This window comes from Bos indicus x Bos taurus, chromosome 9 (assembly GCF_003369695.1).
Source record: "Bos indicus x Bos taurus breed Angus x Brahman F1 hybrid chromosome 9, Bos_hybrid_MaternalHap_v2.0, whole genome shotgun sequence".
NCBI classification, from domain to species: domain Eukaryota; kingdom Metazoa; phylum Chordata; class Mammalia; order Artiodactyla; family Bovidae; genus Bos; species Bos indicus x Bos taurus.
The window spans coordinates 9,963,101-9,985,179 of record NC_040084.1 but is presented as its reverse complement, the minus strand read 5'-3'; the positions used below and the strand labels follow the sequence as shown (position 1 = coordinate 9,985,179).

Genomic DNA, 22,079 nt, shown 5'->3' with positions numbered 1-22,079 from the left:
GATGGTATGGGGAGGGAGGAGGGAGGAGGGTTCAGGATGGGGAACACATGTATACCTGCGGCAGATTCATTTTGATATATGGCAAAACCAATACAATATTGTAAAGTTAAAAAAAAAAAAAAAAAGATGTGGAACAGTGTCTCTAACAGTGAAGCCACACAAGAACAAACATGCCCAGAATACAGATCAAAGCCACAGACTACTAATCAGAACAAACTGAAAGCCATAAATACAAGATAACAAAGAACATATAAATGAGTCCAAAGACACATGATGTTATTAAAGAGCAACTAAATCAGAAATCAGAAACACACAGAATTAAAACAATAACTCAGGAAAGAATTAGAAGTTTTTTAAAAATTCAAAACTGGATATCAAATTAAATAGAAGATCAAAACAAATAAACACAGCAAGTAATGGTAGAACTCTGGACAGGCAAAAGAAGAAAAAAAGAAAACTTAATGGAAGTAAAAAGTAATGAAAAGTATCTAAGAGAAAGTGACAAATATTAGTGTCAGGCAATGAAGACCTAAATACAGGTAAGAGGGTCAATGAAACAGGAAACTCAAACAAGGAAACAGGATACTAAAAACTTCATTTTTAAAAAGTTACTGGAATAAAAAAAAAATTTTGAATGTCACTGAAATAAAAACTTTGAAACTACATGCTAAAAGAACATATCACATGCAGGCATTTCCTGTCTAAAAGAAATCTCCTATGTTTCAAGACAGAGACAGGTCAAACACTGAAGTACTAAAAAAGACAGATCACGCAACCATCTAGCAAAAGAGAGCTGCGGTGGCTCCAGGCAAACAAGACATCTAATCACCACTGTGAAACAGGAAATGAGCCAGTTACAGGGTTTTACATTTTCTGATAGCCTTACTAAAAAAAAAAGAAAAACAGGTACAATTAGTGTTAATAATGTCTTATTTAATGCATCTTTCTCCCCTGCAGAGCTCCCAGGAAAACGTAATAACTGATTTCACCTGCATCTGAAGACTTAAAGTGGTGTCATAATGTCATTTTTTTTGCAATGAACTGACAATTTAATTACTCACTAACAGCTAAGACCAGGCCCAGAGAAAGGGCCTGTATTGATCTGATACATTCTTGGATTCCGTCCCAGTAAAACCAACCTGTACAACTTCATGATTCAAGTGAAACTTAAGGTTCAGCTGTCCACAATACTCTAGTTCCAGGTTTCCATTTTATTAAAGACTGAAGAGGGAGCTCAGAGCAGACTGGTTTCATCAACCGCAAGTCATTTTATTTCACAAAATCAATACGCTTTCAAGGAATAAAATTTATTATAACTTCATCCAAAACATACTATGTCAGAAAGTCGAAGAAGAGAAAACCTCCTCAGTGTGCTCAGCCACTTCCACCCTAGCCTCTATCACGTCCCACCTCTGAAATCGTGTACACACTTATTTTACCACTGCAGATGCACACAACATGACCACAACATGAGAAGTGCCTGTCGTTTCAGTTGTCGTTCCAGCTTCAAAGAAGTAGTTAAAGTAACTATCAAGCCCCTTTTGCCTATTCTCTCTGATTTGGCCAGATTAGGAATGCAAGCTGAGCTGACAGAACACAGTAAAGCTTACTGATGAAGATCAACAGAAATCCACGATTTTCGCTTCCTTAGGGAAAATCCTTTTCTAAGAAAAACCAAAAATTTAAATGAAGACAAGCAGGTTAATGTTATGACATAAATTAAACTAAAGGCTGCACAAGTTACCTTACTGTAGGTTTCTTTGGGAATGACAAGGTTATCAGAGAAATCTCTATGCATTTAGCTGGTGATTTTCTCCTTATGAAAGAAAATAAGAAGAGCAAAAAAGTTTATCCAAAACATTTTTAGAACCTGTCTTTTTGACTTAACCCAAGAATCCTGTCATATTCTTTTGAATTATTGGAGATTTCAGAAAAGTCTTATCCTTTAGGGTAGAATTTAACTCTTGGAAAAAGTTGAATCACACCTGTTATCGTGATTTTGAACTGTTGTGGCAACCAAAGAAGATTTGAGCATACCACCCAAGAATCCCAAAAATGGAAGAGACTTCAGTCACTGAAACTGCTCCTCACCTGCCATCCAAGGCTTGAACCCCACCTACATCTCCAAGTGCGCATCCGGCCCAGTGATGGCGAGCTCACTGTTCTCCAAAGGCGATTCTTTTCAGTTTGGAACAGTCTGAACTCTGAAAAGTACTGCCTTCTAGTTTCAGCATGTATCACCTTGGAACCCCATACACACTAGCTTAAGTCAGACTTCCTATGGCGGCTATATTTTTGGAACTTTACAAGTATAAAGGAACACAGGGAGAAAAGGACAACAAATGGAAAGCAACAGAAGCAATGAAAAAACTAAGAACTGATGGGAAACAAAGGCACAGGAAAGAAAGCCAGTCCAGACAACCAGATGACCGTTTGCATTTTAGATGTATCACGCGGCAGGTAAACAGACACCTACCAATCTTAACATTTCTAAGTGTACACATTAACTCCTATGACTGTGGCCAAAGTTTCCCATATTGAAACACTGAAACAGTTTAATAAATCCTTTTTTCCTGTTTCTGTATAAAACACCTAGGCTTCATTGATAGTGTTAAAGAACAACGGTTAATGATATTCTGCTCTGTATTCTACTCAAATGTATCATGTTATCTAGCAAAAAAAAACTCCATGCCTGGTTGTATCTATTCCTTTCTCTTAAAGTCTATCATAGTATTAGCAGCTGGCTTTCTTTGTTTTATGAAAAGCATTTTTCACAAAGCAACAAGATTTTTAATTATTTCACAAGAGTTCTTGAAACACAAATATGAATAGATGATGTACAGCCATGCTGAAATTCCAGTGCCATGGAATCAACCTATCGGGCTAACTCCAGCCTCACCAAACATACTTGGAAAAATTACCAATTACCACGCCAAGGATATTCACATTGAAAAAGACCCTGATGCTGAGAAAGACTAAAGTTAGGAGAAGGGAACGACAGAGGCGGAGATTGCTGGATGGCATCACCGACTCAATGGACATGAGTTTGAGCAGGCTCTGGGAGTTGGTGGTGGACGGGGAGGCCTGGTGTGCTGCAGTCCATGGGGTCACAAAGAGTGGGACACAACTGAGCGACTGAACTGAAGCTGAACTGAAGGATATCCAAGGTTTCTTAAGGTGTGATAAATTCATGAATACCAAAGGTTTCAAACAGAAAATCTAAAAGAACTGATACTTTAAAGAGGTCACTACTAGAAAGAGGGGAAAATCATGTGCACAGAAAAATAACAACTGAACCCATGAGAGTAACTGAGTTTTCCCTGGGAGCAAGACAAACGAGCAAAAAGGCTGAAGGCAAAACTGCATAAAGTCTCCAAAAGGAGGGAAAAGCAGAAAAAAAGTTTTAAAAAAAGAGAAAAACACAGCGACTAAATAATGAAACAAAACAGAGGATGAGGGATAGTAACTGTAGATTCTCTTACACAGAAAAAGCTTCAAGAAGGCAGTGAGGAGTGTCAGGGAAGCAGGGACCACGTGGGTGGCATGGACATGGCCACGAGCGTTAACTGCGCTCTTTATGAGCACAGAGCCAACAGAGGGGCGGAGTAAAGACGAGTCAGCAGAGGCCAGTCAGGTAGAGGAGTGAGACAGCAGGGAGAGACGCTGCTCAAGAAATCCAGCTGCTGCAAGAAGGTCAGGGCTGCCCCTGGAGGACAGTGGCTGGCACTGTGAACAGTCGGTGAACGCTCGCAGGTGAACAAGTGAGTGAACCAGCATCGTGGGGTTGAGGGCTGTCTGTCGAGGGTCAAAGGGTACAAAGCAAACTTTTGTGGAGGCAGGGGGCAAGACAGCAGATTTCAAAGAGGAGGAAAGCATTTAAAGATGCCTCCAATGAATATAACTTCTTTAATTAGGTAGAAAAGCAGAAAGGAAGCTGAGAATGGAAACAAAGGCAGAACAACTAGCACCAGCACCTTCCCCCACTCTGCACCTAGAACAATAGAGCCAGCTGCTCAAGTCAGAGCAGAGATGGCTAGAGGAGGATGGACAGAAAGCGAGAGCGAGGAAAGCCTCTGTTCTTCTGATGCAAGAGTAAACAATGATGTGAGGAGAGCTCAGTTCAAAGACCTCTCCCTCTGGGCCAAAGTGTGGTCAAAGCCATAGCACAAAGGGGCAAGGTATAAAGACACGGAAGGAAAGTGCCTACAGAACGCTGAAGGCAAGCGTACCGAGCCTAAGGAGACTGGACATATTTGATAAATGAATACACTGCAGTCGTGTGTGCTTGGTGTTCCACCCTGCAAAATGCCAAGTACTGACACCTTATCAACAAACGTCACCAGTAAGTCCAAAACAAAGAACTTGTGAGAGAATATTACTAAAACACTTACAGATTATAAAGTATGAAAAATGTTACCAAAAGTTACCACGAAAAGTGGTCCAAAAGTTACCATGAAAAGTGGTCTAAAGTTACCAATAAAAACACCAAATGCATGGAGTATACTTTCCAATGCAGACAAAGTCTCACTAGGGATGTTTTATTAGGCAGCACAATTTACACAACTCTCTACAAAGTGAGCCAAGAAACTTTATTCTTTTCTAATCCTCATTTCTTTTTTTTAATTGTATTTTTTAATGAAAGTACAGTTGATTTACAGTGTTATTTTCTGGTACACAGCAAAGTGAGTGACTCAGTTACACACACACACACACACACACACACAAACACACATTCTTCTTCATATTCTTTTCCATTGTGGTTTCTTACAGGATATTGAGTATAGTGTTATACTAGGGCCTTGCTGTTTAGTGTATTCTTCATTTTAATTCCTTCAATACAGACAATGAAAAATGAATAATTAAGAATTTTTAAATAATGAGGGGAAAAGGTAATCAAGACTTCGGATTAATGAACCAGTACAAAACTAAAAAGAATACTTTATAAATACGATGGCTTTTATTTTATAACACATTGATCCTTTCCAAAAATTTGAGAAGTACCCAAAAATAAACCCAAGATCAAAGACATTTCATCTATGAACCACCATTCAAAACAATTTATTATTATAATTTAAGGTGAATAACTATTTCCACACTAAGTTTTGGTAGATAAATTATTTTCTTTTAAAAGTAAGCATACAGCAATTCTAACACAGCTATGATAGATGCCCTAAAAACTGACTCCCACAGACACTACATATATGATGGATATATAATATCAGATCCTCGAACTCCACCATTTTAGGTAAAGGACCTGAGAATCCACAGATTTCAATATGTGAAGGGGTCCTGGACCAGTCCCCAAGGACACAGGTGAACGACTGTATAGACCTTTCCCGAGGTACATAAAACTCACTTTTATCTGTACTTGCTCCGTAATTATACCTCATTTTTTATATGCTTTTTTTTTTTTAATTAAAAAAAAAAAAAAGCCAAAGTTGGATTAAGATCCCATAGGCCATAGGGCAGCGGCCAAAGGAAAAAAAAGAGACTGGAAAGATCCTCCAAGCAGCAATATTGAGGATCTTGCACAGCGAACAAAACAGACTAATCCTACTAGTAACTGACAAGCCAGCGTGACGGGAGTGTTCAAGATGTGCCAGTCTGAAAAGAGCACAATACCATAAATCAACTATGCTTCAATACCCAGTGAGCCCACCAGTGTTACAAACATTTTGCCCGTATCACCCATATTACCGCACAGCCCCACCAGAGGGCACTGGGACGGCCTGCCCTCAGACACAGGCACTGCGGCACTTAAGGCAAGGCGCCCTGCCAGGACTGCCCCGCGCTACCCGGAGTCTGACTCCACAGAAAGCCTTCTCAGTCACCTTGTTCTATGGCCTCTCAGGAACCAGCTGCCTTAAAACAAAGCTTGCGCTCCTCAGTATGGAGCCTCGGGGTCTTTGCCAACCACTTTCTTTTTCAGTACACAGCAGTCCAGAACTGATTTTAAAGAACAACTCTGGCTCTGCCTGCAAGCACTGACAAGGCCCACACAAGAATACCAGCGGGCTCACCTGTTCTTGTGACTAGGCTGACCCACCCTTCTTTTCTTTAAAGTGAGCCTCACTGTCTTCTCAACTTGACTTCGCAGGCATGCACTCTAACCTCACCCTCCTCAACTGCAGGAGGCGCCCCGAGGCTTATGAAGACACAGCACGTCCCTATGAGAAGTACTCGTCAAAAGTCTGGCATTCAAAAACAGTAATTCTTATTTGAAGAAGCTGACATACAAATAAGTGTTCAAATATAACTTCAAAGACTGTACACTACTTAGTAATTGCTTTCAAGATCCTTACATATTTAGTAAACAGTATCTTGCTTTATAACATATCCCCCAGAAAACCAGTAAACTACAGTGCTCTGGTTGGGAAGTTATGCCCTAAACTACTAGAAAAGAACAGCTGTCCACCTCAAAGAACCTGCTACTCAGCTCCTTTCAACAGCCTAGTTGAAATAAATAATATTTCTGGAGAATTTAAGTGTCTAGGGATTCCATGTTTTCTCCTTGGTTTGAAATGAACCATTAAAAAGGCAACACATTTGGTCTTGAGTGTTCTGCATCTTCACAACCATTACAAACTCAAGTGACATTTCAAGCTACACTTCATGTTCTCTTGATGACAACTTAAGAAACAATCTCATGAAAATCTGTAACCATAGTTACTACAGAGATGTTACTAAGAAAACTGCCTTAAAATGAAATGTTCAAAAAGCTCTGCTTCCTTAAGTAAATTCTCTCAAGGATCTTGAAAAGACAGTTTCATATTTCCTTTTATATTCTAGCCAACAAAAAGTTAAAAAACTAACCTAAGACTAAACTAATTAATTATGCTTGACTTTATGGCCTGAAGATCTCTATTCTATTTTTTTCCTTTGAGTATTTTTGAGGTTTAGTTTTTTAATATTTAAATTTTTGCTACATCTAGTATTTACTTTGGTATAAATGTCTTCAGTATAGAAGCTGTACTTTCTTTAACCAAGTCTATATACGTTTTTTAAGTGATCACTCTCTCCCAGCATTCTATTCTTTCTACCCTTACTTCACATATCCATGTCAATTTGTGTGTTATATTTATTTTATGATTGTGAGGTATATGTGTGTATCCCTGAGGTTCAACTACATACACTTGTATATTTATGTTTCATACTGACTATAAGTAATTTGAAAAGGGCATAAGAAAAAGACATGCAATTTCACTGTGAACTATAAATATAACCAGTAGAAATAATCATTTTTACATTAGCAATTAACCTAAAGGATTAGAAAGTATGATTTTGAAAATTTAATACTGTCACTGGAAAAATGGCAAGTCCTTAAAAGTATAAATTTATCTCTAAAAAACTAAACTGCTCCAAACAAGCCCAGTCACGAGAAGAACACTGGCTAAATGGGCTGTCTTCCAGCTCCTGTGACTTGTCTGAGAGTGGAGAACACCCACTCCTGCACAGAAGGAAGCCGTTCCTTCCCCTTCGCGCTGCAGACAGGCGGTCTGCTCTTCGTCTTTACTCAGGCGCCCTCTACTGACTGCAAAGCAAAACAGACTACGGAATTATACCCGAAATCTCATCAGCACAGGAAAAGAATTTTTTTTTAAATACTTCAAAATCAACATTTTAGAAAACTACATTAAAAACTGACTTTACTACAGAACCAAGAAAAAATAAACATCTGTGAACTGACAGTCCAAGTCAACGCTCAAATTTTATTTGTGGCATACACCATATTTCAATATACTACTGAACGATGTTAATCCTTAGATGCAAGAAGGAGTAAAGCTCTTAAATCCATTTTAAATAATTTCTCTGTAGGGTAATGTTTACCTGGATCTGTTCTGGTGTCCATTGGTCTAGGTTGACTGACTTGACCCTGGATATATGAACCCCAAGATTCCTATGGATGCCAGCACATCTGATGCAAATAAACACACCAATATTCCAGGAAGCCCATCGAGGACCTGATTACAGAGAAGAAACAAAGAAAAGCTAGCATTAAAAACTAAAAAAATATCATAACAGCATATAAGAAGCATTCTGGTTCTTTATACAATCATAACGAAGGGCTACAGAATTCACGGGCTCCAATTTTCAAATGGCACAGCAGCAGCTTGCTAAGAAGACTTGTCTTGGTTGTGCTGCTGCTGCTGCTGCTAAGTCGCTTCAGTCGTGTCCGACTCTGTGCGACCCCATAGACGGCAGCCCACCAGGCTCCCCTGTCCCTGGGATTCTCCAGGCAAGGACACTGGAGTGGGTTGCCATTTCCTTCTCCAATGCAGGAAAGTGAAAAATGAAAGGGAAGTCGCTCAGTCGTGTCCGATTAGCGACCCCATGGACTGCAGCCCACCAGGCTCCTCCATCCATGGGATTTTCCAGGCAAGAGTACTGGAGTGGGGTGCCGTTGCCTTCTCTGTTGGTTGTGCTAAAAGGTTATAAATCAACCTTCAACCTTCAAGAACTTTAAGGAGTTTACTAATTTTGCCTTCCTAGGAACTTCCCCCAAAATCTAAGAATTTAAAACTACTTTATGTGAACAGTTTTTTCACTAGCATATTTGATTCAGGAGTAGTAACAGCCCACAGTAAAGGTAAGTCCTTTATTAAATGTTTAGGGTATTGTTTAAAAGACCACCAACAAGTAAAAATCAAAGAGGTTTTTTAAAATGAAACAGAAATTAGTAAAAAAAAAAAAAAAAAAAAAAAAACAGACAATGAACCTAAATAGAAAAATGGACAAAAAAGACACAAATGGGTAATTCACAGAAAAAGAAATGTATGGCCAACAAACACATAAAAATATGTACTCTCTCACTGGTAACTGGGGGGAAATGCCCTTTAAAACTACAATAACTTCTACTTTGTAATCAACACCTTGAGGAGGGGAACATTTTTATCAATTAATACCATTAATAATTATAAGACTAAAAAAGGACTGCCTCAAGAAGTCTTTTATCAACATGAATAAATCCCAGATATAACCCTGAGATTAAGAAGTTACAGATGAACTGAGGTGTGTTACAAAATGTTAAGTCTTTGGGTCAAAAAACTGATTCAAACACCATTGAGAAACTCACCTAAATATGTAAGATACAAGCCTTAGCTGTACTATTCTTCTAGTACTACTAGCTGTACCTCTGACTGTACTACTTCTTGATAATTTTAAATCTTCTTATGATTATCTTCACATACTGCTCGTACAATTAAAGTAAAATGGAAAATAAAAGTAATATCTGGAAATTATATCAAATATTCAGAAGCTCATATATAAGATTTCTCTAAATGACTTGATTATGAAAAACACAGTAAGAGATATTAATAAAAATCAAGCTTTTTAAAAAATTTAGGGTTTTTTTCTGTTTAAGTACATACTTTTTATCTAAAGATGAGAATCTACAAAATAACACCAAGGCTAAAAATTTTAATGTAGTTAACACTAAACACATTCTCCAAAAATTCCTTAGGGGAGAGGTTATGTGTATACAATTTATGTCAAAATATCTTGCTTTTAAATTTGAGAAATGACACCTATAAACAGACAAGCATCTGGGACATGCTCTATTTAAGACTCTATTCGACTACCAACCGTGTCAAAATAAGTTAGCAGTCAAAAGACCACTGCTGTCCATGTGCTCAGCCACTTCTGAGCTGCACAGATTACACTGGACCTAGTAACAGAGCTGTAAGGTTCTCTCTCATCTGTTCAAAGGAGTTAGAATGGTTGCCCTCAATACTTAGGTGAGATGTGTACGGAAAATATTTTTAAAGTTTTAAAGCACTACTTAACGCAAGTTACTGCCATGTTAAGAAATCCTGATGATCAAAATATGACACTTTTTTCCCTCTAGAGAAGTTCCTATATTGGTCTGTAAAACAACTGTATCTTAACTTTCCTCAAAAGTAACTCCTATAAAGGCAGTGGGTCCAGAGCATGATGAGAAAATAGAAATCTTCAACAGACTCCAAGAAGGGCTTCATTTTTGTGAAAACAGAATGATTTCCCTGTGAATAATCTGCCAGAATTTCAGCCAAATACAAATGGAAACCTTTAGCACGATTTCCTAATGTGGATGCTATGACTGAAAGAACTTGCATAATACGATGCGACTCTCTGTGCAGGTACAAAACTGCAGTACCCAATACAGTGGTGCATTTTTATAACAAAAGAAAGGGATTCAAATGCATAAAAGCCTTATGCAAGAATAATGCTAGCAGTAATATGAAAAAAAGGCTATATTACTATTGAGCAAAAGCTAGATATAATTAAATGTTAGATGGTATTTAAATCTTATTAATTTAAGGCTATAAAAACCATTTTATTGATTCCTACAAGAAAGAAAAAAAAAAAAACCTGGTTATCATTTATGGGAAACTTTAGCCCCAATCATTTTTTACATATTGAAATAATAATGTAATTTTGTCAATGAATCTTTCTTTAGAACATAAACTATCATAACTGAACAACATAATCAAGAACCCCTAAAAATACTTTAAAAGTCTAACCAAAGTTACAAACGGAACATGCACTCTATAAAATTAGCCCTGTAAGTTTACCTAAAATTGCCTTGATAAAATAGTAGTTGCTTAACATGGCAGTCATTCAATTATCAAAATGAAATCCTTCTTTTCATTCACCAAACAAGCTTCCCCGGTGGCTTAGTGGTGAAGAATTCACCTGCCAATGCAGGAGGTGCAGGCTCAATTCCTGGGTTGGGAAGATACCCCCAGAGAAGGAAATGGCAACCCACTCCAGTCTTTTTGACTGGAAATCCTCATGGACAGAGGAGCCTGGAGGGCTACAGTCCACTGGGTCACAAAGAGTCGGACACAACTTAGCGACTGAACAACAACAAATTCAATGAGTACTTACCAATTCTGTGCCAACTAAATGCTTTAAAAGACCACTGACACAATGATAAAAGGCTAACTTCTCACAGTCAGGAGACGATACCAATTTAAATAGATGCAACCATTTTTTTTTAAATTGGTCAAATCTAGTCAGATGAATAAACCCTTCCAACCAACAATCTACTCATAAACACACAAAACATAAACACATGTGCTTACACATATGTGTCTCAATTTATGCATGTTTATTTTAAACAATATGACATGTCTATGTACACAGAGAAATTCACACATACACAACACACCCTTTAGCAATATTTTAAACAGTAGGTCACAACTCATTAATTTAATCTCAACCAGAATTTATTTTTAGAAGGAAAATGGTATAAGTGCATCAGATGAAGAGTAAATATAACTTTGTTAAAACCTTTAAAAAATCAGTAATATACATATATATGTACAGACACACATACACACAAAAATCAGGTCACATTATAAAATGCTGTTTCTCTGGACCAGAGTCAAGCAAGGCTGAAAAACACTACAAAGAAACTCATACATATACTCAAGAAGCTGCGTAACCAGAGTATTTACAGTAGCATGATTTCTGAAAAGATTGACAACTTAAATGTTCACCAGTACGATTATCTCCATACCACAGAAAATTATACAACAATGAAAATGAACAGACTGCACATAACATATCAACGTGGTTAAATGGGACATTTGTAATCAATTTTAGCACAAGGTGATATATATAAAGGCTTCTCTGGTGGCTCAGAGGGTAAAGAATCTGCCGGCAACACAGGAAATCCAGGTTCGATCCCTGGGTCGGGAAGATTCCGTGGAGAAGGGGCTACACGCTCCGGCATCCTTCAGGGGCTACATGCTCCGGCATTCTTCAGGGGCAAGGAGACAAGGCTATGGGAAGGCAAGCAGGTCTCACAGAGGGGGCCAATCTTGAAACAAAGCTTAAACGCTGGCCGGAGCCACTGACACAGAGTACGCCAAGACACGTCTCAGCAAAGGCTGAAGAAGGTGAGGGTGGTCAGGGAGTCTGGCAGAGCAGAGGGCAGGGTGTCAGGGAATTGGGGACCTTTCAGGAGCTGACAGAGGAGCCATATAATAAAGGCCTCACGCGACAACGGAGGGGCCGACCCCAGCCCCCACGGAGAAGACCTCAGTCCTCGTCCAAGTGCACCTGGCCTTCCTTGCTTTTGCACATGTTGCCACCTCTGCCCCTAATGCTTCCTGCAGGCTGTGAGGTGCCAGGCTCGCTCCGTCACATGCCGCCTGCTCTGGGTGACTTTGGTGACCCCTCCAGCCACAGCTGCCTCCCCCGGCTACTCTCCATCACTCATACATAACAGGACAGTCTCCTCTGAAGTCTACGTAAAAATCTAAGGTAAACAAAAAGACAGATACAGGCAAACACAAATAGATGAACAGCTGGAGGGTCTAATTATTTCAGCAGCTAAGTTTCAAAACAAGAAAAGTTAAAGAACTGCAGCGTCAGTTTCAGATCAGTGTCTCTCAAACTCTAAGGCGCGTGCATGTCGTGGGGGACACAATGGAATCTGGTGGCCCCGGACAGTGCCTGCGACTCTGCAACCTGACAAGCAACCCGAGACACCAGTGCTGCCATTCACAGGCCACAGGGACAACAGCAAGATGCAGACTACTTTTTGTATAAAATGTCTCATAGATAAAACAGTCCTTTTTCTTGCTGAGAGGATCTGCATTTGCTCACATGTGTTTTGTCCCTTTCCTCTTCCCATTTTATGCTTTATCTTGTGTCTTTTCATCTTGTGATTCTGTTACTAAACTGAAGAAGCTATAGTTATTTTTACTGCTTTCTTTTCCTTTAAGCTTTATGCTATAATGGTTTGACAAACTATTCTGATATAGTCACAATTTTATATTTGCCACCTTACTCAAAGTTTTGTGTACATTTGCGTTTCCATTTCAGGTAGAAGAGTTCACTCCAACATCTCTTATAAGGCAGGTCTGCTGGTCATAAACTCCCTCAGCTTTTCCCTGTCTGGGAAAGCCTGCATTTCTCCTTCATATTTGAAGGGTAACTTTCCTGGGTAGAGCAGTCCTGACCGACAGTTTTTCTCTTTCAGTGTTCTGAGAATGTCATTCCACTCTCCTGGCCTACAGAGTTTGTTTCAAACTCCAAGAGACGGTGAAGGAAAGGGAAGCCTGGCATGCTGCAATCCATGGGATCGTAGAGTCAGACATGACTGAGCAACTGAACAAGTGAGGGTTCCTCTGCAGGCAACCATCCTTTTCTCCTTGGCTGCTTTAAGAGTCTTTCTTTGAGACATACAGATGGCTAATATTGCTCATTATTAGAGAAATACTAATCAAAACTACAATGAGATACCACTTCACACCAGTCAGAATGGTTATCATCAAAAAGTCTACAAACAATAAATGCTGCAGAGGCTGTGGAGAAAAGGGAACCATCCTACGTTGCTGGTGGGAATATAAAATTGGTACAACCATTATAAAGAGCAGTATGGAGGTTCCTCAAGAAACTAAAAACAGATAAAAACAGAACTACCGTATGACCCAGCAATCCCACTCTTGGGCATATCCAAAGGAAACAACAGTTCAAAAAGATACCCCACTGTTCACTGCAGCACTATTTACAACAGCTGGGAGAAGCAAGCAACCTAAATATCCATCAACAGAGGAATAGATAAAAAAAGATGTGTTACATATATACGGAGGAATATTACTTAGCCATAAAAAGAATCAAATAATGTCATTTGCACCAACATGGACGGACCTATAGGAGTTAGAGAAAGACAAATATCATATGATATCACTTTTGCAGAATGTAGAAAAATGATACAAATGAACTTATTTACAAAACAAAGTAGAGTCACGGATGTGGAAAACAAACTTATGGTTATGGGCAGGGGGTGGCAACTTGACACATACACACCATGTACATAAAGCAGATAAGCGAGGACCTACTATACAGCATAGGGAATACAGGCCACTACTCTGTAATGACCTACACAGGAAAAGAATCTAAAAGAGAGTGGATGTACGTATTGGTTGGATGGCATCACCCAATCAATGGACATGAGCAAACTCCAGGAAGTCTGGTGTGCTACAGCGCATGGGGTCGCAAAGAGCCAGACACAACTTAGCGACTGTAACTGACTCATTTTACCGTACCTGAAACTAATACAACACGGCAAATTAACCATACTCCAATAAGAAGTTTAAAAAAAGAAAAGCAGTGAAAAACCAGAGAAGGACTGCGTTTAAAAAAAAAGATAGTCGACGTGTCAAAACTTTCCGAGAAGTCAAGAAGAATGGGGCTAGGGCAGATGTGTTAACTGAGAAGGCACGGGTAACCTCACGGCTGGAAGGCAGGGAAAGACAAAGAACTGTTCCTTCCGAATTCCATTACCAGGTGGGGGAGGCATTTACCCATTTTGAATTCTATTATCCTGTTAAACCCTTCCTCCCTTTCAGTCCCCAGCTCCACATCTTTAACATATCTATAATCTGGACCCAAATTTATTTTGCACTACTCCAACTTACTTACACATTCAGGAAGCCAATCGGTTAGTCAGAAAGCAGAAGAGACTCACTGCTTTCCCTTGAATACACCTCAGTTACCCAGTCTTGAAACTTTCCTGCACACCACCTCCCTTGCCTAGAATGTTCTGTTTGTGACCACACAAGTCCTACCTCATCTTCAAGGCCTCCAGAGTCCCATATTCTCCATGAAGCCTTTCCTTACGACCCCAGACCTCCATTCTCCTTCTTATAAATGTCTACAGCCCACGATAGCTTGTCTCAGACAAGACACCACAACAGATACCTGCTGTTTCTCCATTTGTGACTAGTCACATCTACTGAAGTGAATGGCACAGCTCTCACCAGGAGGCACTGTGTGGCCTGCGTCACCTAGAGTAAGGGGCAGCAGAGTAAGCGAGCAGGCAGCACAGTAAAATATCAGCTAAGTCTGATGACTTGGTCAAACACAAGTCCTTTAATACCTGAAGCAACCCATGATTTATTTAAAAGCAGAAACAAAAGCAAAACCTGTGAGGCAGAAACTGTTCTTTTTAATATCCTTTTGCCATTCTTCCTTTAAAAAAAAAAAGAAAAAGCCCCTAAGTTTTACCTACAAACAAGGCTACACTGATAGAGAATACATTTCTCAGTCTCCTCTGTAGCAAGTGTGGCCAATGGAATGTGAACTGAAGCGATGTGTTTTGCCATTACCCAAGGGAAAACTGGCCCAGACTGGGCCTGTGTGTCTCGGGCCTCTTCCCCTTTCCCATGAGCTGAGAAAATGGTGAGAAGGGAAGCTGCTGCCTTGGATCCAGATATGAAAACTTCATGGTGAAGAGGACAAAACCCTCAATAGTAGTTCATCTCCATACTAACCTGAGGAAACAAACTTCTATCCTGCTGAAGTCAGAGTACCTGAGTGCCTTTCAGTTACAGCCTTTTCATGCTGTTCACAACAGAGAACAAGATGGCTGGATGGCATCACCGACTCGATGAACATGACTTTGGGTGAATTCAGGAGCTGGTGATGGACAGAGAGGCGTGGTGTGCTGCAGTCCATGGGGTCGCAAAGAGCTGGACATGACTGAGCGACTGAACTGACTGAGTTATAGCAGCTAAGCTTGTAATCGATCTAATTCATTGTACACATTATATGTGCACATTGGCAGCAGGAATCAGAACATGCTAAAGATTTATTCCTCATTTCAGAGCCAAAACTGTAAAAGAGGTATTTAAGAATAATAAAGTATATTTTGATGGAACCTTAGTTTTCTAGATTCAATTTAAATCACCAAATATGTACTGTCTACTTTACCAAGGTATTAAATGAAGGAAACAAAACACAGATTCCTCCATCAAAGAGCTTGCACTTTAGTGTAAATCTAAGTGTAAGTGTAAGTCATTCAACAGTTACAGTGTATGTGCAAATGATGTAGGAAAAGGAAAGGGAAAAGCAAAGAGGAAAAGATGAATAAAGGGCAGGTCTATCAGCACAGGCTTCGCAGAGACAGCTGCATTTGAGGTGGTCACTGAAACAGAAGTCCGATTACAATGGTCTGCTGCTGCTGCTGCTGCTGCTGCTAAGTTGCTTCAGTCATGTCCAACTCTGCGATCCCATGGACTGCAGCCTACCAGGCTTCTCCGTCCATGGGATTCTCCAGGCAAGAACACTGGAGTGGGTTGCCATTTCCTTCTCCAATGCATGAAAGCAGAAAGTGAAAGTGAAGTCGCTCAGTCGTGTCCGACTCTTAGCGACCCCATGGACTGCAGCCTACCAGGCTCTTCTGTCCATGGGATTTTCCAGGCAAGAGTACTGGAATGGGGTGCCATTGCCTTCTCCGAGGTGTGGTCTGGACAAGGTATAAAGACAAGGTGCCTTCTGGTAAAATGCACAGTGCCCCATGCACCTTGAAGAGTTTCACCTGTGCTGTAAAGCTATGGCCAACAAACAATACCACAGTACCTGATTACCGCTAAGTTTCTTTATTTAACTACGGATTTAATTTTTTTCAGTTGTAATACATATGCACCTAACATTTGTATGACAGAAGTGACTACTAGCTTTCAGTTCAGTTCAGTTGCTCAGTTGTGTCCGACTCTTTGTGACCCCATGAATCGCAGCACGCCAGGCCTCCCTGTCCATCACCAACTCCCGGAGTTCACTCAAACTCACCTTCATCGAGTCGGTGATGCCATCCAGCCATCTCATCCTCTGTTGTCCCCTTCTCCTCCTGCCCTCAATCCCTCCCAGCATCAGAGTCTTTTCCAGTGAGTCAACTCTTTCCATCAGGTGGCCAAAGTACTGGAGTTTCAGCTTCAGCATCATTCCTTCCAAAGAACACCCAGGACTGGTCTCCTTCAGAATGGACTGGTTGGACCTCCCTGCAGTCCAAGCAACTCTCAAGAGTCTTCTCCAACACCACACTTCAAAAGCATCAATTCTTTGGCACTCAGCTTTCTTCACAGTCCAACTCTCACATCCATACAGGACTACTGGAAAAACCATAGCCTTGACTAGACGGACCTTTGTTGGCAAAGTAACGTCTCTGCTTTTGAATATGCCATCTAGGTTGGTCATAATTTTCCTTCCAAGGAGTAAGCATCTTTTCATTTCATGGCTGCAATCACCATCTGCAGTGATTTTGGAGCCCAAAAAATACAGTTTTAAGAAAAGAAACCCTGTAGAAACTGGGAAAAATGAGGTTTGTTGAATGATAAATCATTTGGTATCCAAATAATGTAAAAACATACATATATTTTTAAAAAGAACAGGAATTTTACTGAAAATTCATTATACTTGCCTTGTAGATATCGCAGTATTTGAGAAATAAAATGAAATCATATGCTCTTCTGAAAAGAAACTTCTCAAATTTCTGATTACCATGAGAGACTAGCAAACAGAAAAATCTCTTTGAATCTTTTTTATAAATAAAAAATTTCTTTCAAGACTTAATCCTTCCATAAAGCCTCCTCCAATTCCCCCAACACTTTTTTAATAACATTTATCACAGTGATTTACAGTTAATTGCTTCAGCTATCTCTTCTGTGACACAGTGATCTCTTTGAGCACAGGGACTTCATTTTATTGATCTTTGTGTGCTATAAAACTGCAGACAGTGTCTAGCTTACAAATGACACCTAAGAACTTGAGTCACCTGAGTTACTGCTGCCAAACACACAAGGAAGTATTTAACAGGAAACTAGCATCTTACTGAATATGCAAAACATTATTCATTCTATTCCAGAAACAATGCCTGATTTAATCCTAATAAATGTTGCTGTTGTTCAGTCTCTCAGTCGTGTTCAACTCTTTGCAATCCCATGCTTCCTGCACACCAGGCTTCCCTGTCCTTCACTATCTCCCAGAGCTTGCTCAGACTCATTTCCATCGAGGCAGTGATGCCATCCAACCATCTCATCTCAACCCTTCTCCTGCTGCCTTCAATCTTTACCAGCATCAGGGTCTTCTCCAATGAGTTGACTCTGCATCAGGTGGCCAAAGTACTAGAGCTTCAGCTTCAGCATCAGTTCTTCCAATGAATATCCGGGGTTGATTTCCTTTAGGATTGACGGGTTGGATCTCCTTGCTGCCCAAGGGACTCTCAAGAGTTTTCTTCAGCACCACAGTTAGAAAGCATCAATTCTTTGGCACTCAGCCTTCCTTATCGTCCAACTCTCACATCCATACATGACTCCTGGAAAAACCATGGCTTTGACTAGATGGACCTTTGTCAGTAAAGCAATTTCTCTGCTAATACACTGTCTAGGTTTTCTTCCAAGGAGCAAGCATCTTTTAATTTCATGGCTGCAGTTATGGTCCACAGTGATTCTGGAGCCCAAGAAAATAAAGTTTGTCACTGTTTCCATTTTTTCCCCATCTATTTGCCTTGAAGTGATGGGACCAGATGCCATAGGAAGTAGATAATATTCCCACACTGTATTTTGGGGACTGAGAAATGTAGAATCAAAAAAAAAAAAAAACAAAAACCAAATCTAGCAATCAGAGGAGAGAGCGAGCTAAGACTATTCCATGAGCAGATTCCAGAACACACTTGTGAATACTCTGCATCTCCTACCACGATAATTCCACCCTTCGAAACACAATTCCTTTCCACTGGATGCCTGGTTTTACTCTCCACTGTCACCGGTTGAAATGCTAAGTCATTTACTGTTGAAGCTAGTAATACAGATTTAAAGATGCAAATAATCTCTTCACCTCTCCAGAAGTATCAATCCTTCCCATATTATTATAAGTTCATTTCTTTCCTCATTATACCTAAGCTTACAGGCAGTAAGAACTGGATTTGGTTTGGTTTTATTTGCTGAAGAAGGAAACTGCAATGGACAGAGAATTTTGATCAAGGGGGAGCAGAGGCGAGGCAGGGGGCAGAACCCTCTGGGGCGGGAAGGTGGCTCACAGGGCAGCACCAGGCAGTGGGCTCCTGGGGAAGGGGGGACATGGCCAGCAGTAAAGGGGCCCCGAAAGGAAGCACTCACACCAAACACAGCTGGGACCAAACCAAAACAAGCAAAGCGCCCTTTCCCCTGCACCACCGTGAAGCCCTCAGCTCTTCACCCCAGAGCATCAACTACCTTTTGCTGCTTCATGAAGACATGTTTTCCACAGTAAAAACCAAACTACTAACTTGCAAAACAATGAGTAAGGGGCCAGGGGGACTGCAAATAGGCATGAGGGATCTTTCTGAAATGACAGAAGTGTCCTGAAATTTTATAGCAGTGACAGTTGCAGAAGTCTGCCAACACATTAAAAATCACTGAATTACATACTTAAAATAAATGAACTTTACAACATGTAAATTATATCTCACCAAAGCTGCTTTAAAATTTTTTATACATTTCTTTAAATATGAGAATGAAATATCATGTGTTCCTTTTACTGCTTTTTCTTTACCAGAAAAGAAAGCATGACAGCCAGTAGCAGAACTAGTGAGCTGCCACTGCCAAGTGCTAGAGGATGATCTCAGTGCATGTGTGGAGTGGATGATGTGGAGTCCTGTCAGAGACACAGAAACGCTGGCCAAGAAGACATGGACCCAGCTCCCGTTTAGATGGTTTCATAATTAAACCCAAAAGTGTACACAGATGCTCCATCATTACTATTTCAACAGCAGTTATTTCAAAGTTCCAGTTTCTTCCAGAAAACATACTCAACAAAACATTTAGTTCACTTTTTAAAAAATTATTTTTATGTAATTTTTAAAGGCTACACTCCATTTACTCCATTTACAGTTATTACAAAATGCTGGCTATATTCCCCATGCTGTACAATACATTCTTGAAGCTCTTTTGTTTGTCCTTCAGTCGCTAAGTCGTGCCTGACTCTTTGTGACTCCATGGACTGCAGCTCGCCAGGCTCCTCTGTCCTCCACTATCTCCATGTAGTTCATCTCATACCTAATACTTTTGACTCCAATTCCCCTTCCCCTATTGTGCCTCTCCCCATGTCCACTGGGAAACACCAGCTCATTCTCTTTACCTGTACATCTGCTTCTTTATTATTATATTCACTAGTTTGTTGTATTTCTTAGATTCCACATATAAGTGACATTATACAGTATTTGTCTTTCTCTGTGAGACCTCTTTCACTTAGCACGCTACTGCTGCTGCTGCTAAGTCACTTCAGTCGTGTCCAACTCTGTGCGACCCCATAGATGGCAGCCCACCAGGCTCCCCCGTCCCTGGGATTCTCCAGACAAGAACACTGGAGTGGGCTGCCATTTCCTTCTCCAGTGCATGAAAGTGAAAGTGAAGTCGCTCAGTCGTGTCCGACTCTTAGCGACCCCATGGACTGCAGCCTACCAGGCTCCTCCGTCCATGGGATTCTCCAGGCAAGAGTACTGGAGTGGGTCGCCAGTGCCTTCTCCATCACTTAGCATAATACCCTCCAAATCATCCATGCTGCTGCAAGTGGTATTATTTTATTCTTTTTTATGTCTGAGTAATGTTCCATTGTATAAATACACCACATCATCTTAATCCAATCAACTGTTACTGGGCACTCAGGTTGCTTCCACAGCTCTGCAAATGTAAATAATGTTGCTATGACATCAAGGTTTTGAATTAGTGGTTTTCGTCTTTTTATATATATATAACCCAAGAGTCCCTGGAGAAGGAGATGGCAACCCACTCCAGTGTTCTTGGCTGGAGAATCCCATGGACGGAGGAGCCTGGCAGGCCACGGTCCACAGGGTCGCAGAGAGTTGGACACGACTAAAGTGACTAAACACGCACAACCCAAGAGGAGAATTGCTGGGTCATACGGCAGTTCTGTTTTTAGTTGTTTAAGACGTTTCCATTTTGTAGTTTTTCATAGTGGCTGCACCAGTTGACATTCTCACCAAGGGTTTCCTTTTCTCAACATCCTTGCCAACATTTGTTATTTGCGTTCTTTTAGTTGATGACCATTCTGACAGGTGTGGGGTGATCTCTCACTGTGGTTTTGATATGTGTTTCTCTCACGATTAGCAACCTTGAGCATTTTTTCACGTGCCTGTTTGCCATCTGCATTTCTTCTTTAGAAAAATGACTATTCAGTTTAATTGGGTTGCTTGTTTTTCTGATGTTGAGTTGTATGAATTGTTTACATATATTGGATATTAATATTTTATTGGCTGTATCATTTGCAAATATCTTTTCCCATTCTGTAGGCTGTCTTTTCATTTTGTTGATGCTTTCCTCTGCTGTGCAAAAGCTTTTAAGTTTAATTAGGTCCCATTTGCTTTTGCCTTTATTTCCTTTACTTTAGGAGAGAGATCTGAAAAATACTGCTGTGATTTATGTCAAAGAACGTTCTGCTCTAGGTTTTCCTTTTTAGTTTATTTTTTAAAATACGAAATATTTTAACATACAATGTTTTACTGCTGCTGCTGCTGCTAAGTCGCTTCAGTCGTGTCGGCAGCCCACCGGGCTCCCCCGCCCCTGGGATTCTCCAGGCAAGAACACTGGAGTGGGGTGCCATTTCCTTCTCCAATGCATGAAAGTGAAAAGTGAAAGTGAAGTCGCTCAGTCGTGTCTGACTCTAGCGACCCCATGGACTGCAGCCTACCAGGCTCCTCCATCCATGGGATTTTCCAGGCAAGAGTACTGGAGTGGGGTGCCACTGCCTTCTCCCAATGTTTTACTAGGAAGGAAATAAAATGTTTTTTTAAATACCCTTTTTTTTTTAATATGAAAGTAACATTCTTTGGTATGACCTACTTGTCTACAGTTGATCTACCTCACATTTACATTTCTCTGCAAAGTGGCATCAGGAATGTTACAACATGACAGGTAGTGATAACATCTGACAGAATTTCTGCACAACTTTCCAAAACTGAAAGAGTCATTACAATGCTGATTAGAAGAAAGGTTCTGTGTGGTATTTTAATCAATCATTTCCAGGAGACTAGAATATAAAGCATTAATACACGCCAAGCAATTGTAGTCACTTAAAAATGAACTCACAGCAATATTCTTTCTTAGGTAATTTATTTTTTCTCCTAAAATTTGTCTGAAATAAGACTGACAGTAAATAGTAAAAAAAAAAAAAAAAAAAAGGAGGGTGTATAGTTTTATTTTTCAAAAAAATAACTGATCTTTAACACACTGCAGTCATCACTGTTCAGAATCTTAATTTGGTAAGACTCTTATATAGACCCAAACCAATAACGTAACAGAAAACAAAGCTTT

The 22,079-nt window shown here is 40.1% G+C and overlaps 1 protein-coding gene across 6 annotated transcripts in view; it reads right to left on the bottom strand.

Moving 5' to 3' along the window:
* The window catches only part of SMAP1 (small ArfGAP 1), a 190,218-nt gene that overhangs the window by 111,710 nt on the left and 56,429 nt on the right, over window positions 1–22,079 (bottom strand). For 4 of the 6 annotated variants that reach the window (XM_027550875.1, XM_027550874.1, XM_027550873.1 and 1 more), the window contains exon 2: window positions 7,828–7,961. The exons of 1 other annotated variant lie outside the window; for it this stretch is intronic. In XM_027550875.1, coding sequence (XP_027406676.1) covers window positions 7,828–7,961 — 134 coding nt within the window. Of the gene's footprint in view, window positions 1–7,827; window positions 7,962–22,079 lie in introns of those variants that run through there. One more of the 6 variants, XM_027550877.1, reaches the window with a different exon arrangement.